Source organism: Pyrgilauda ruficollis, unplaced genomic scaffold (assembly GCF_017590135.1).
Source record: "Pyrgilauda ruficollis isolate IOZ18807 unplaced genomic scaffold, ASM1759013v1 scaffold306, whole genome shotgun sequence".
Taxonomy (NCBI): domain Eukaryota; kingdom Metazoa; phylum Chordata; class Aves; order Passeriformes; family Passeridae; genus Pyrgilauda; species Pyrgilauda ruficollis.
The window spans coordinates 87271-104262 of record NW_024524445.1 but is presented as its reverse complement, the minus strand read 5'-3'; the positions used below and the strand labels follow the sequence as shown (position 1 = coordinate 104262).

The window sequence follows — 16992 nt, the reverse complement described above, 5'->3', positions numbered from 1 at the left end:
GGCGAGGGCCGGCCCTGGCCGTGCCCCGAGTGCGGGCGGGGCCTGGCGCAGTGCGAGCGGCTGCCGCGGCACGGGCACAGCCCCGGCGGGCGCGGCCCCTTCCGCTGCGACACCTGCGGCAAGCGCTTCAGCCTCAAAACCAACCTGGCCACCCACCAGCGCATCCACACAGGTGAGCGGCCCTTCACCTGCGGCGTCTGCGGCCGCCGCTTCAACCAGAAGGGCAACCTGGTGACGCACTACCGGGTGCACACGGGCGAGCGCCCCTTCGCCTGCGCCCAGTGCGGGAAGCGCTTCGCGCAGAAGCCCAACCTGCTGGCACACCAGAAGACGCACCTGGGCCGCCAGCCCTTCACCTGCCTCGAGTGCCCCAAGCGCTTCAAGAGCAAACTGTCCCTGCGGGTGCACCAGCGGGTGCACACCGGGACCCCCGGCACGGCCCCCGGCGCCCTGGACCCCGCCGGGAGCCCCTTCCCCTGCGCGCTCTGCGGGGAGTCGTGCGCGGAGCACGGGGGGCTCCGGCCGGGCCACGGCGGTGGCGAGCGGCCGCACGGCTGTGCCGAGCAGCTGCACACCTGTGCCAAGTGTCCCCACGGCTGCGCCGAGCGTCCCCACGCTTGTGCCGAGCGTCCCCACGGCTGCGCCGAGCGGCTCCACACCTGCACCGAGCAGCGCCGCACCTGCGCGGAGCATCCCCACGCCTGCGCGGAGCATCCCCACGCCTGCGCGGAGCATCCCCACTCCTGTGAGCGACCCCACGCCTGCGGACAGCCACAGCCCTGCGCCGAGCGGCCGCACCCCTGCGCTGAATGTCCGCACCCCTGCGAGCAGCCCCACGCCTGCACCAAGCGGCCCCACACGTGTGAGCAGCCCCACGGCTGCGCCGAGCGTCCTCACGCCTGCACCGAGCATCCTCACCCCTGTGCCGAGCGTCCTCACCCCTGTGCCGAGCATCCTCACCCCTGCGCCGAGCATCCTCACCCCTGCGAGCGGCCCCACGGCTGCGCCGAGCAGCCCCACGCGTGCGCCGAGTGTCCCCACGCGTGCGCCGAATGTCCCCACGGCTGCGCCGAGCGGCCCCACGCGTGCGCCGAGTGCGGGAAGCGCTTCCGGCAGAAGGTGAACCTGGCCGTGCACCTGCGGACGCACACCGGGGAGCGGCCCTTCCGCTGCGCCGACTGCGGCAAAGGCTTCAGCCAGAAGGCTCACCTGCTGCGGCACCGCCGCACCCACGGCGCCGGCCTGGCTGCCCCCTGCGCCGCCGGGGACCCGCTGGCCAAGGGCCCCGAGCCCCCCGCGCTGCTGCTGCCGCCCTGCTCCCGCGGGGCGCCCCCGGCGCGCCCCGACAGCCCCTCGGGCGCCGCCGACATCCTCCTGCAGCTGATGCAGGAAGAGCCGCCCCCCGGCCCCGGCGCCGCCCCGGCCCCGGTGCCCCCCTGTAAGTGCCCCGGGGGGGGCCCGAGCCCCCGGGCGCCGGGGCTGCCCCCGCCGTGCTGCTGCGCCGCCTGCCTGGCCCCCCGCCCTCCCGAGCCGCCCCGCGGGCAGCTCTGGGCCAAGGCCGGCGGCTGCGCTCGGGCCTTCGAGGAGAAGCGAGTGCCGGGAGCGCCGGAGCGCGAGTGCGGCGAGGAGAAACCGGCCCCGTGCCCCGGCTGCCTGTGAGCCCCGGGACTGCCCCGGCTGCCTGCGACCCCCGCTGGGACCTGTGCTGAGAGCCCCCCACCAGGACCCCCACCCTGCCCCGGCTGCCTGTGATCCCCCTCACCGGAACCCCACTGAGACACCCCCAGCAAGGACCAGCCCTCGGCTCCTGGGGTCACCCGCGGTGAGCCTGGAGGAGACGGAGCCGAGGGGACAGAGCCAGAGGGGACAGAGCCGAGGGGACAGAGCCGAGGGCTCGGTGCCAAGGTGACACTGCCAGCTGGATTCAGCTCTGGGACTTGGAGGAGCCTCCAGCCGGGGCTGTGGGGCAAAGCAGAGCCAGGCAGGGACATGGCACATTCCTGGCTCGGGAAGACACCAAAGGGCTGGAGGAGACAGCGCTGGAGCCGGACCTGCCGTGGGCTCCAGCCACACAGACCAGCAAGAGCTGGGCACAGTGGAGCTGCATCCACTGGAGCCAGACTTGGGACAAGAGGAGCCCTGAGGGGCTCTGTCTGCTTCCAGAACCTTCCAGCCTGTTCCGGGCTGGATGGCATTCCCTGAGGACACTGAGGCTGGGATGGGAGTGCTGGCCCGCCCTGCTGCGGGCTGACCTGGGGCCCAGTGCAGCTCCGCGCGGGGGAGCTGGGAGCACGCTGGGAGAACAGCCAGGAAAAGGGCCTGGAAGGGCTCAGCTCTGCTTCCAGAGGGGCCCGGAGACGCCTCCGGTGCCGGGGGGATGGGGGGCAGCTTGTGCTTCTGCTTGCTCTGGGTAACTGCGCGCTTTGGGACTCAATATTCCGGATTTGGGATGGGTGACGCCGGGGTGGCCGCTGGGCTGGAGCTGGAGTTGTGGTGGTGGTGGGGGGCTCTGGGAGGCTCCAGCAGCACGGGGGGCTTTGCTGGGGTTTGCGTGGCCTCTGCCTGTCCCCCCGCTGTGACAGAGCCGGGATGCACGGTCTGGGGCAGAGCTTCGGCCACAGACACCGCTGGGAGCTGCCACTGCTTCATCCCCAAGGGAATCGGATCCTCTGACGGGACCGACACCGGGACAGCCGCCCCCGGAGCCCCGGCGGGGCAGGGGGTCCCGCTCCAGTCCCCCTCCCCAGCTCTGCTCTCTGCAATTCTATTTTTTGAGGTTATTTAAAATAAAAGCTTCTGATGGCTCTGGGGCTCCAGGTGCTCTCTCTGGGACTGGGGGGGACACAGGGGTCTCTGCAGCCTCAGCGCTGGCCTGAGCCCCAGGAACGGCTCTGACCCCATGGCCAAGGGGCCACGAGGACGGTGACAGAGCCAGTGCCAGCCTTCCCATGTGCTCTGCGACCACCAGACCCCACCTGGACACCAGGTGAGAGCTCAGGATTGGGGTGGCCACCAGGCTGACCCCCGGGTCACTGTCACATCCTCGGGGGTGACACCAATGCCCCTGGTGCTCCCTGGGGACAGGTGGCGGGGGGGTCTCACGCTGGGGCTGTCACTGGGGGGACGGACTGGGACACAGACACCCTGTGCCAGCTGTGTGCTCCCCTGCTCTGGCTGGGGACAGCCGGTGCCACCCGGGTGTGTTCTGGGAGGTCTGGGCTGCACGGGGGTGTCCCTGTCCCGGGGGGGACACCATGGGGTCCCGGTGTGGGACCTTTGGGGCCAGGTTTCTCAGGTGTGGGAGCTCCGGAGCGGGGCTCCCGGATCCCCGGGGTCACCAGGCCGGCTCCTCGGGATTGGGGGGTGGGTGACGCTGCCGGGGGGGCGAGCGGGGCCGGGCCGCGGCCGCCCCGGGGAGGGGAAGGAGCCGGGTCCCGGCACGCAGCGCTGCAGCCGCCGCCGCACCGGCAGAGCCGCCCCTCGCCCGGGCCCCCCGGGGTCCCCAGCCCCCGGTTCCGGTGCTCTTGCCCCCTGCCGGTGCCTCCCGGGCCCGGCCCCTTCCGCCGCCGCCATCGCCCCGCCCGGCCATGCCGCGGGTGAGCCCGGGCCGGGCGGGGCTCGGCGTGCGGGGGCTCCGGGCTCTCTGCCGGGGGCTGGGGGCTCCGGGGGTCCCTGCCGAGGGCTGGGGCAGGTGGCGGGGCTGTCCCCACGCCTCCGGCCGGGATTAGCGGGGGCTCGGGCACGCAGAGCCGGGGGGACCCCCCTGGGGTGCTCAGCGAGGGGCCCCCCTGAGCCCCCGCTGTCCCTGCCAGGGGCTGCCCCCCGAGGTGACATTCGAGGAGGTGGCCGTGCACTTCTCCCCCGAGGAGTGGGCGCAGCTGGCGCCCTGGCAGCGGGCGCTGCACCGGGAGGTCATGGGCGACAACTACGACCTGGTGGCCAGCCTGGGTGAGGGACGGGGCCCTGGGGCTGGGGGTGCCCAGGGCAGGGGGTGCCACAGGGCTGGGGGTGCCCACGGCTGGGGGTGCCATGGGGGTGGGGTGCCATGGGGGTGGGAGTGCCACGGGCTGGGGGTGCCACGGGCTGGGGGTGCCACGGGCTGGGGGTGTCACGGGGCTCGGAGTGTCCAGGGCTGGGGGTGCCACGGGCTGGGGGTGCCACGAGGGTGGGGGTGCCACGGGCTGGGGACACAGCTGGAGGCTGAGCTGGGGGTCTGGAGGCTGAGCTGGGGTTTGGGGGGTTGGCTGGGGGTCTGAGGCTCAGCCGGGGGTCGGGGTGCATGGCGGGGGTTCCGAGGCCGAGCTGGGGGTCCGGAGGCTGACCGGGGGTCTGCAGCCCGGTGGCCCCGCAGGGCTCAGCCCGTCTCTGCGTGCGGAGCGGGCTCGGGCCTGTCCCGGCTGTGAGGAATAACAGCCCCGGGCACCCCGGCCCCAGCACGGCCCCGGCCCGGTGAGGGTTCCCGGTGACCGTGACCCTTCCAGGGGGCACTGAGGGTCCTCTCTCCCTCACAGACCCCAACTCCAAGTTCCCTGCCATGAAGGAGGAGTCGCACGGGGGGGTTCCCTGCGCTGGGGGGCACAGCGGAGATACCGACACCAGCGACAGCTGTGAGTGACCGGGGACACCCCGCGGGGATCCAGGGGCTGGGGGCCCGCTGTGGGACGAGAGGCTGGCCCTGGCCGGAGCCCCTGTGTGGCACCCCCTGGGCTGGACTGGGAGTCCCCCCCGGGGTGGTCGTGGGGCCGGCGGTGGCGCCGGGACTGTCCCACGGTGACCCTGTGTTCCCGGCAGGTGCCTGGAGCGGCTCTGACAGCAAGGATGACACCGGGGGACGCTGGCAACCGGGCTCCGGCGTCCCCCGCTCCGGCTGCCGTGACACCGAGCACAAGAAGCTGCGGCGGGGGAACCGCGCCCGGCACGGCTGCGCCGAGTGCGGCCGCAGCTTCTGCCTGCGCGGGGACCTGCTGCGGCACCGCGACACGCACCGGGCGCGGCCCGCGGGCCGCCCGGGCGCGGCGGCGCCGGGCGAGGAGCGGCCCTTCGTGTGCGGCAGCTGCGGGAGCCGCTTCAGCTGGAGGGAGAGCCTGGAGCTGCACCTGCGCGGGCACCGCGCCCACCCGTGCCCCGAGTGCGGCCGCGTGTTCCCGCACCGCGGGCACCTCTGGCTGCACCGCCGGGCGCACGCGGGCCGCCGCCCCTTCCCCTGCGCCCGCTGCGGCCGCGCCTTCGCCTCGCGGGCCAACCTCTGCTCCCACCGCAGGACACGGCGGCACTGCCGGCCCCGCGGCCCGGGCCCCCGCGGGGACGGGGACAGCGACAGGGAGCACCGCGGGGACAGCGACAGCGACAGGGAACACCGCGGGGGCAGCGACAGGGACAGCGACAGGGACAGGGAGCACCGCGGGGACAGCGACAGGGAACACCACGGGGACAGCGACAGGGACAGGGACAGCGACAGGGAACACCACGGGGACAGCGACAGGGACAGGGACAGCGACAGGGAAACCCACGGGGACAGCGACAGGGAAACCCGCGGGGATGGGGACACCGACAGGGATAGGGACAGGGAAACCGGCGGGGACAGAGACAGGGACCCCCGCGGGGACAGCGCCAAGGAACCCCGTGGGGACAGAGACAGGCAGCCCCGCAGGGACAGGGACAGGGACCCCCGTGGGGATAGGGACAGGGTACCCCGCGGGGACCCCCGTGGAGACAGAGAGACTCGCAGGGACAGGGATAGTGACAGAGACCCCCATGGGGATGGGGACAGGGACCCCCGTGGGGACAGGGATTCCCACAGGGATGGGGACAGCAACAGGAACCCACTCAGGGACAGGGATAGGGACCCCCGCGGGGACAGGGACCCGCTCAGGGATAGGGATGGGGATGGGGACTCGCTCAGGGACAGGGACAGGGAGCCCCGTGGGGACAGGGACCCGCTCAGGGACAGGGATCTGCTCCATGAGAGGCAGCCCCGCAGGGATGGGGCCGTGCCTGGGGACAGGGCCCCCCTCGAGCCCAGGGAGCTGCTCAGGGCTCGGGAGCCCCTCGGGGACAGGGAGCTGCCGGGGGCTGGCCGGCGGTAGCCGCGGGAGCGGGGTCGTCCCGGTGCTCCTGGATGTGACCTCGCCGGTGCCGCGGCCACCCCGGGGCACCCCCGGGGCCACCTGGAGGCTTCTGGAACCCAGGGACTTCTCGGTGTCCCTTTAGAGCTTGGGAAATCCCTCCGGGATGTGTCTCCGTGCTCCCTTTGGACCTTGAAGTATCCGGGGTGTTTCCCCATGTGCCCCTGACCTTGGGAAATCCCTCTGGGACGTTGCTCCATGTGCCTTTCACACCTCAAAAGTCTCCAGGACACTTCCCGTGTCCCGTTGGACCTCGAAATGTCCTCCAGTGCTTCCCAGTTTCCCCAGACCCTGGGAAATCCCCGGGGAGGGTTCTCTGTGTCCCCTGGGGCCTCGAAGTACCTTCGCACCTTGGAAAATTCCTCTGGGATGGTTCTCCGTGTTCTCTTCAGATTCTGAAGCACCTTTGGATCCTGGAATGTCCCTCAGGGGCATTTCCCACTCCCACCAGTGCCCTGCCCCCTGTTCGTATTTAAAGCCAGAAGTTTCTTTAGGTCTATTTTTTTTTTCTATGTAATTTTTTATTCTTTCTGTTTTATTTTTATTCTATTTAAGTTATTCCAATTGTTATCTGCTGCTTAGTCCAGCTCTCCTACTCCATTACGTTCTTCCTATTCCATTTAATTCTATTTATTTCTATTCTATTTATTCCCTTTAATTAGGAGGAAGGGCAGGGAGGGAGGAAGAGGAAGGGAGGGAGGAAGAGGAAGGGAGGGAAGGAGGGAGGGAGGAGGCTCCTCTGGGCTCTTTGTCGTGGTTGAACCATGACTGGGCTCTTGTGACAGCAGGAGCCACCACGCGTCCCCCCGGTGCCCCCCTCCCCCAAATAAACAATCGCCAAAACTCTGAGTTAATGTAGAAATGAGTAAAAAATGCAAATGTGGCGGGGGGGGGGGGGGGGGTGATCCACAGCCTGGGGGGCTCCTGCAGCCCCCGAGCTGCTCCCAGTCCGTGCGGGGAGCCCCCCGCCCCGGCACGGGCCGGAGCGCTGGGAATGTCCCCGCCGGGTGTCACCGAGCAGGGGACAGATGGTGGCGTTCCCACGGGAATGGGGACGGGCTCCCCACGCGCGCTCCATCTGCCCACGGAGCTGCGGGGGCCGGGATGCGCCGGGGAAACTGGGACGGGAACCCCCGGTGCCCCCGGCCGCCTGTCCCCAGGGCCACCACCGGCCGTGTCCCCAGGTGCCACAGCCACGCGGCTTTTACACCCGCAGGGCTGGGCAGCTCTGTCCGGGAGGAATGTTCCCCAGACATTCCCAAAATCCTACCTGGTGCCACCCGGGGCTGCTGCCAGCGTTCCCGGCCCGGCGGTGTCACCCTGTCACCTCCCTGCCGCCCCCGCTGTGACAGCGCCGCGGCCCCGGGGCCTTTTTTGGGCTGTCCCGGTTCCACGTGCCGGGAGCACACGTGGAGGAGCCGCTGGAACGGGGCCGGGAGGACGGGACACGGAGCGGGAGGCGCCGGGCCCGGCCCTGTGTGCTCGGGACTCAAATAACCGGGAAAATGCCCCAATTTCCCGTCCCCTTTCTTCCCTTTCAGATGAGATCGCGAGGCCGGGAGCCGTTCTCCCAATTAAATTCCTGAAATTAGAGCGGAGCCGGGAGCGCGGGGGGCTGGGACGCCGAGCTGCCCTCAAGGACGGGCAGGAGCTCCCAGAGATCTCCTTAGGGCCAGAGAGATGGGAATGCCACTCCTGGAGCTGGGGCTGGATCTCCTTAGGGCCAAAAATATGGAATGCCACTCCTGGAGCTGGGGCTGGATCTCCTTAGGGCCAAAAATATGGAATTCCATTCCCAGAGCTGGGGCTGGATCTCCTTAGGGCCAAAAGAAATGGGAATTCCACTCCTGGAGCTGGGGCTGGATCTCCTTAGTGCCAAAAATATGGAATTCCACTCCTGGAGCTGGGGCTGGATCTCTTTAGTGCCTAAAGAGATGGCAATTCCACTCCTGGAGCTGGGGCTGGCTCTCCCTAGTGCCAAAGAGATGGAATTCCTGGAGCTGAGCGCCGCAGGGAGGGAGAGGCTGGGCTGGCTCCTGCTGGGACCCGCGGGGCTCTGGCAGCCGGGGACCCCCAGGCTGCCCCAGGGTGGGAGCAGGTCCCAAGGACATTCCCTCCTTTTCCCACATCCTGAGGGGTCACTCGCTGCCTCTGCCCCACAGCAGCTCTGCCAAGGCGATCCCAGCTCCGAGGGATTCCCTGCCGAACGCCAGGGAACAGAACTGCTGAACGCCGGGGTGGGTTAAGGAGCAGGAATTCTGCTCCCTTGGCCTGAGGGCTTTTGGTTTTACCCATTTCTGGCAGCAGTTTTGGCACTGGCTGGGACCTACTCCTGAATGTCAGCGCAGCCGAGGGATCGCGGGAGCTGGAGGGATTTTGGGAGAAGCTGCGAGCCCAGACCGCAGGAAATGGGAGCAGGAGCCCCGGGGGGAGCAGGGCATCCTCCCCTCTGGGGGTGAAGGTGCAGCCAAAGCTTCCCAGGGCAGGGCTCAAAGGTCCTGAGGGCTAGGGGCCCTCCTGGGAGCTCCTGCCCGGGAGTGGGTTGGGAATGGCACATTTTGGGATGATCCCAGCTGGGAATGGGCTTGGAATGGCACATTTTGGGATGATCCTAGCTGGGAATGGGCTTGGAATGGCACATTTTGGGATGCTCCTGCCTGGGAATGGGTTTGGAATAGCACAGGGTTTGGAATGCTCCCACCTGGAAATGGGCTTGGAATGGCACATTTTGGGATGCTCCTGCCCAGGAATGGGTTTGGAATAGCACAGGGTTTGGAATGCTCCCACCTGGAAATGGGTTTGGAATGGCACATTTTGGGATGATCCTGCCTGGGAATGGGTTTGGAATGGCATAGGGTTTGGATTGCTCCTGCCCAGGAATAGGTTTGGAATGGCACATTTTGGAATGCTCCTACCTAGGAATAGGTTTGGAATAGCACAGGGTTTGGATTGCTCCTGTCTGGGAGTGGGTTTGGAATGGCACATTTTGGAATGCTCCTGCCCAGGAATGGGTTTGGAATGGCACAGGGTTTGAATGGGAAGTGGCCCATGCAGTGAAAGGGGGGATTCTGGAGAGAATTCCCCCTAGGATTTGAAAGGAAGCTGTGGGGGAAGCTGGGGGAGCAGAGGGTGGAGTGCTGTAACAAGTGTGGCCGCACTTGTGAGGAGAGGGGACACTGGAAAAGGGGGTGTCCCCCAGCCAGGAGCCCCAAACCCGCTCCCCAAACCATGGGGCTCCCCTGATGGGGACCCGGGGGCTCATCCCCAGCTGAGCCCCGGCTGCAGCTGATGGGCAAGGAAAAGGAAGATTTGCCATGGATGGGGAGCAGCTTCTCGGGTGCTGGGCTCCTGCAGAGCAGAGCAGAGCTGGGGGCTGCTGGGGGGCGGCAGGGAGGAAGGGAGCAGGCCTTTGCTCCAGCCTCTGCTGCTGGAATCAGGAAACAGCGGGCACACGCCGACCCCGCCTCAGCGCCCAGTCCCTGCCGGGGCAGAGGTTTGCCTGGAACACTGGCTGCTCAAGGATCTTTCTGGGGTGGGGAATGCAACATCCAACAGCTGGACCAAAAGGCATCGAGGTTTGTGTGTTGCAGGCACCCAAAGAGGCAGAAGAGGAGCCAGGGGCTGCAGGGATGGCTGGGCAGAGCTGGCTCCAGCCAGGGCAGGGAGCACCACGGCCTGAGCGGGAGGCACGGGAAGTCTGGAACAGCGGAGGGCACCTCTGGAACGTGGGTCATGGAAGGGGTGTGGGTCAGACCCTGCCCAGCACTGCTGGCAGCCCAAAAGCACAGTGGGGAGCAGATTTAAGTGTAAAAATATATACAAAACAGTTATATATATAATATATACTATATACTATATAATATATAATATATACCATATACTATATACTATATAATATATAATATATACTATATACGATATACGATATAATATATAATATATAATATATAATATATAATATATAATATATTACATATTATATGCTATATGTTATACGTTATATGTTATATGTTGTATATGTTATATACTATATATTATATATAGTATATCTAATATAATATATAATAGATAATAATATATATAATTATATATAATATAAAATAAATATTATAATATATATTTATTTTTATAAATTATACTATATATTTATATATTATAATATATATTATTATATATTATATTATATATAACTATATAATATGTAATATATTATATATTATAAGCTATATATAATATATAATATATAATATATATTATATACATAATATATAACGTATAATATATAATATATATATTTTATATAATATATATAATATACATTATATATTATATATTATACGTTATATATTATATATAGATAAAAATAGATATAAAAAGCAGTATAACGTTTTTATAGAAGAGTCCCAGGCACTGCCCCGGCCCTGGCAGCCCTGGCAGGCACACAGGTGCTCCCTCCCGAGGGGCTGTTCCTGTGCCAGTCCGGACACAGAGGGCTGGACAGGTTTGCTTTGGAGGGGAGCACCCAGAGCCCTCAGTGCTGGGCAGTGAGTGAGGGATGGGCGCAGGGGAGCACCCAGCGCCCTCAGGGCTGGGCAGTGAGGGATGGGCACAGGGGAGCACCCAGAGCCCTCAGTGCTGGGCAGTGAGTGAGGGATGGGCACAGGGGAGCACCCAGAGCCCTCAGTGCTGGGCAGTGAGGGATGGGCACAGAGGGAGCTGCAGGTTTGGAGCACCGAAGCTGCTCCATGGCCCTGTCAGGACCCAGGACGATCCTCTGGCTGCCCTGGGTGATTCCAGACCCTGGCAGGGGGCTCAGAGACCCTGGCACGGAGTCAAAACCAGCTGTGCCTTCGATTTTAGCCCATGGGGAAAATTACCAGCTTTGTGTGTACAAGCCGCAAGAGTTTGAGTAGAATGATGGTTAATTTGTCACAGGGTGAAAAAGTAGAATTTTGGGGTTTTAGAACGGGGGTTCAAGAGGCAGGATGGAGGAATCTGGGTCTGTCCTGTCCTTCTTCTCCTTGTCCTCTGCCTTCTGCTGGGATGGTGACACTTCTGGGTTGGTTCAGAGTGGAGACAGACTGTCTAACGTAGGTGAGAGGTATTGGAAAATTACTGTAAATAAAGTACAGGTAGTTTTAGTATAAAATGTTAGCAGCACCCCAAGGGCAGGCACTGAGCCACAGCCAGACCTGCAGGACAGACCTCAGCAGGTCAGGGAAAGAATGCAACAGAAAAGGAAAAATAAACAACCTTGAAAAGCAGAACTGACAAATCTCGACTTTTTCTTGTGGGGCTGGGAAAAAAGAGACTTTCTAACACCTCGGGGTCATCTCAACACAGAATCCTGATGTGGCACACACAGCTGGATGGGAACAGCAGCCGGGCACAGCAGGACAGCCTGGAGCTTTGGGGAGCCCCCCCGGAACCCGGCCAGGCTCCCGTGGAGCACAGAGGAGGAACCGGCCAAACCCTGCAGAGGCCTGGGACAACCTGGGATAACCCCAAAGGCAGTGCCAGCAGGGCCAGCCCGAGGCTGGGAGGCTGGGAAAAGCCCCGCAGGTGCTGGGTAACCTGGTGTGGGCAGGTGGCTGCAGGGTTAGTGAGCAACAGGGCTGAAACACGGGAAACACGCCGGGGAGTGGAGAACGCGCCGATCCCTGTGCAAGGGAATGCAGCGAGCACAAACACAGCAGGAATTAATAGATCAGTCACTGGAAAATGTGATTGGTTTGCAAATAATCCCGAGGAAGGCAGAAGGCCCCTCCAGGGCTGGTAGAACAGGGAATTCCCGGGGGATTATTGGCACACTGGCTTTGCAGAACTGCCCAGGCAGGGGGGGACTGGCACCTTTGGGTGTTGGGGGTGGCCAGGAGCTCCCCATGTCCACTGGCAAGGTGAGGCTCAGAAGTTCTGCTGAAATTAACATTTAACTGCACTGGGACTGGCTCTTCTAAGTCTTGTGAGATGCTTGGTTATTGATCCTCGGGGCTGTTGATTCCGGGAGGATCAGCGAATCTGCGTGTGAGGCTGTGCTGCTGTGGAGGAGTTTTATTTTACCGATTTTTGGTAACAAAACAATGCCATGGGGGCAATAAAATCTGGCCCTGAATCGAAATCCGGTCAGCTCTAGTGCAGCGGGGTGCTGGGTGCACAGCAAAGAGTTAAAATGCCCGGAGCAAACCTTATCTGAGACACTGACAGGGGTCACTGCTGCTCCCTCGGGGTCACTGCTGCTCCCTCAGGTCATTCCTGGCTCTCCCAGGTCATTCCTGCCTCCCTCAGGTCATTCCCAGCTCCCTCAGGTCATTCCCGGCTCCCCCAGGTCATTCCTGCCTCCCCGAGGTCATTCCCGCCTCCCTCAGGTCATTCCCGGCTCCCTCAGGTCATTCCCGGCTCCCTCAGGTCATTCCTGCCTCCCCCAGGTCATTCCCAGCTCCCCCAGGTCATTCCCAGCTCCCTCAGGTCATTCCTGCCTCCCTCAGGTCATTCCCGGCTCCCTCAGGTCATTCCCGGCTCCCTCAGGTCATTCCCAGCTCCCTCAGGTCATTCCTGGCTCTCCCAGGTCATTCCTGGCTCCCTGGGAGCATTGAACATGGAATATGGGACATGGAACATGGAACATGGAACACTGAACATGGAGCATAGAACAGTGAACATGGAACATTGAACATGGAACATGGAATATGGAACACTGAACATGGAACACTGACCATTTGAACATGGAGCATGGAACATGGGACACTGAACATGGAGCATGGAACATTAATCATTAAACATGGAACATGAAGCATTAATCATGAAACACTGAACGGTTCCACCGGGGCCGAGCAGAGATTCCCAAACCCAGGGAGCCTTTGGATGATCTCTTTGCCTGGGAATGACGGCGCTCCCTGGGCACAGGAAATGGAGACCAGGGACACGGGAAATGGAAATCGGGGGTACGGGAAATGGAATTCAGGGGTATGGGAAATGGAAATCAGGGGTACGGGAAGTGGAATTCAGGGGTATGGCAAATGGAAACCAGGGACACAGGAAATGGAAATCAGGGACACGGGAAATGGAATTCAGGGGCACAGGAAATGGAAATCAGGGGCACAGGAAATGGAATTCAGGGCACAGAAAATGGAAATCAGGGGCACAGAAAATGGAATTCAGGGACACAGGAAATGGAAATCAAGGGCACAGGAAATGGAATTCAGGGGTACGGGAAATGGAATTCAGGGGTACGGGAAATGGAATTCAGGGGTACAGGAAATGGAATTCAGGGGCACAGAAAATGGAAATCAGGGGTACGGGAAATGGAAATCAGGGACACAGGAAATGGAAATCAGGGGCACAGAAAATGGAATTCAGGGGCACAGAAAATGGAAATCAGGGGTACGGGAAATGGAATTCAGGGGTAGGGGAAATGGAAATCAGGGGTACAGGAAATGGAAATCAAGGGCACAGAAAATGGAATTTAGGGGCACAGGAAATGTGTTGCATCGTGCTTTTTGTTTTATCAGTGGGTCTATGGTTTGATTTGTGATTTAGTGTTTTTCCTTGGTGCTGGTATTTCTTTTGTCTCCACCCTTTTCCCAGAAATGTCGTCAGCTAGTTTCTAGTTTCTATTTCTCCAAATTTTACCCATTTCCTAAGACTGTTTTTCTTCCTTGGAAGTTTATTGGTTCGCTCCTGTTATCCCCCGCCTGGGTTTTTACTCCCAACTCTCCTGATTTGTTGGAAGTTGGGTCTGCCCCTGACTTTCCCCTGAGATATAAGTCTTTGTCGGCCCCTGAATCGGGGCCCAGGAAGAAAGAGGGGAAGAAACACCATCAAATAAAGTTTCCCTGGGTCCCCTGTGCGCTGCCTGTGTTTTATTCTGCGCCGAAACAACTGACAACTGGGATTCAAGGAGCTCCAGGGGGAAAAACTGCCGCCCCCCCACTCTCAACATCAGCTAGCACAGGAAATGGAAATCAAGGGCACAGGAAATGGAATTCAGGGGCACAGAAAATGGAATTCAGGGGTACAGGAAATGGAAATCAGTGACACAGGAAATGGAATTCAGGAGCTGGAGTGGGGCGGCTGCCAGGGTGGGCACAGGAAATGGAATTTAGGGACACAGGAAATGGAAATCAGGAGCCGGAGTGGGGCGGCTGCCAGGGCTTGGATGAGGAAAGGCAGAGCCAGATGAGATCACGGCTTGTAGGTGCTTTTGGTGACTTGTGTGGCTTAGCAGCGGAACTGAACCAACACCCAGGGGATTGTTCTTTTTTTCTTTCTTTTCTTTTTTTTTTAAATTTTTTTTTCTTTTATAATGATCCGTCTGTAGCAGGTCGAACTTTCACTTTTCCTTTTACAGGAACAGAAACCGATGGGACTTTTAACCTCCCCCATCGTCGCTCGTATTTTCATTTCATTGATTTTGGTGATTTGTTTGTGTTTTCACCCTGAGCAGCTTGTTGGGAGACCAAATATTTACAAAATTATGTAAAACAAACCATTTTATGTGCTGCTAGTTTGTTTTTTGCTGATTTCATTTTGCCTTTTTTACTGCAAAAGAGAGAATAACGCGAGGAAAAACTTTTATCTTGTGGGCTCACGCTTTTGTTTCAGCCAGTGAAGAATCAGAAAATCCAGCCAAACTGGGAGCTGCTGATGCATATTTGGGACCATGCCAACCTGTGTTGACCTAGGCCTGCCCAGAAGAATTTAAATTGATGATGATTTGGGTGATTTTTAGAAAGATTAATGAGCGAACGGGGTGATTTTAACAGAGGGAAACACGAAATGCACAAAAGCCTTTTGGCAGCTCTCAAGGCCTGTCACCATTTCTGGAAACACTTTTACTCCCACCTGAGCACGGCTGAGGTGCAGCTGCGTTTCCTGCCGCGTGTCCTCAGGAGGAAGCGGGCTAAATGAAAATCCTGTGTTTTCTGCGGGTAATTTTAGCTCTGCTCTGCGCCCCACGTTTCCAAACTGGGTGCAGCTCCCTGCAGCAGCACTGCGAGGGAACGGGATGGGCAGAAACGAAAAACGGCAGGAAAAGCAGCAGCTAGGTTTGAAAAGGAACGAATTTTATTTGTAACCTCAACGACAGTAAAGCCACAGCTTTTGTTTTGTGTCGAAATTCAATCAGAGCCGCGACCTCCGGCCCCTGGAGAGCGTAGGCCTGGAGTGGAAACGTGCGTGTCTTAATTAAAGGGTTTTGTAGGTCTTGTATGAACAGCTTTTGTGTTTTGTACGAGAGCTTTTGTGCATTCAAAATTTACATGTTGGACCCACATCTCACAGGCACAGAGCTGGGGAACATTTCAGCTCCCTGAGACCCTCACACCCCTGAGCCCCCCACACCTCCCCAAATTCCTCACACCCCTCTGAGCCCCTCACACCCCTGAGACCCTCAAACCTCCCCAAATTCCTCACACCCCCCTGATCCCCTCAGCCCCCCCCACCCCTCACCCCTGACCCCCCACCCTGTCCCTCCGGACCCCCGGCACCCCAGGGATGTGCCGGGAGTTCCTGTCCGTGGCGGGCAGGGAGGGGGGACAGGAGCCCCCCATAAAGGGCCCCAGCTCTGTGCGGGGTGTGCGGGGAGACCCCTGTGAGCACAACCCCCCGCACCCCCCAGGGCCCCCCAGGGGGCTGCCACAGAACCAGAGACCCCCGAGGGCGACGGAGACAGAGCGCGCCAACGCCTGCAGTTAACGTGCATTTTAAAATTAAATATAAATGTATTTAATGCGTGTATTTAATGTGCATTTTAATGCATATAAATGTATTTAATATGTATATTTAACGTGCATTTTAATGCATATAAATGTATTTAATATGTATATTTAACGTGCATTTTAATGCATATAAATGTATTTAATATGTATATTTAACGTGCATTTTAATGCATATAAATGTATTTAATGCGTGTATTTAACCTATGTTTAACTGTGTTTAATACATGTATTTAACGTGTATTTTAATACATATAAATGTATTTAATACGTGTATTTAATGTGCATTTCAATACATATAAATGTATTTAATATGTGTATTTAACGTGTATTGTAATGCATATAAATGTATTTAATGTGTGTATTTAACGTGTATTTTAAAATATATAAATGTATTTAATGCGTGTGTTTAACCTGTGTTTAACTGTGTTTAATACATGTATTTAACGTGCATTTTAATACATGTTAAACCATATTTAATGTGTAATTTAATACGTGTAAACGTGTTTAATACGTGTATTTAACCTATGTTTAACTGTGTTTAATACATGTATTTCACATGTATTTTAATTCATATAAATGTATTTAATGCGTGTATTTAACGTGCATTTTAATACATGTTTAACTGCGATTAATACATGTATTTAATGTGCATTTCAATACATATGTTTAACTGTGTTTAATATGTGTATTTAATGTGTATTTCAATACATATAAATGTATTTAATACGTGTATTTAACCTATGTTTAACTGTGATTAATATGTGTATTTCACATGTATTTTAATAGATGTTTAACCATGTTTAATATGTGTACTTAATGTATATTTTAAAACCTGTGTTTAACTGTGTTTAATACGTGTATTCAATGTGCGTTTGAATACCTATGTTTAACTGTATTTAATACATGTATTTAACCTGTACTTGGCAATCTATTGGTTGCTGTGGGATTGCCCTGTCGCTGTTTCTGCTGTTTCTGTCTTTTCTCTCTTTTTCCACGTCCGTTCACCCCACAGACCCCCAGGAACGGGGGACACGTCCTGGCAGGTTTCCTCCCAAAACCACTTATCCTACTTTTGGGCTCTAAAAAACAGCATTTTTTTCTTTATTTTTCCTTTTTTTTTTTTCCTTTTTTTTTCTTTTTTTTTCTTTTTT

At 58.5% G+C, this 16992-nt stretch overlaps 1 protein-coding gene across 1 annotated transcript in view; it reads left to right on the top strand.

The window, feature by feature from the left end:
- LOC121356985 (zinc finger protein 420-like) overlaps positions 1–2804 on the top strand; it is a 5317-nt gene extending 2513 nt beyond the window's left edge. Inside the window, exon 5 of the mRNA XM_041473901.1 lies at positions 7–2804. Within this exon, the coding sequence (XP_041329835.1) occupies positions 7–1659 (1653 nt within the window). The 3' untranslated portion in view covers positions 1660–2804. The remainder of the gene's footprint in view (positions 1–6) is intronic.
- The last annotated feature ends 14188 nt before the right edge of the window (positions 2805–16992 follow it).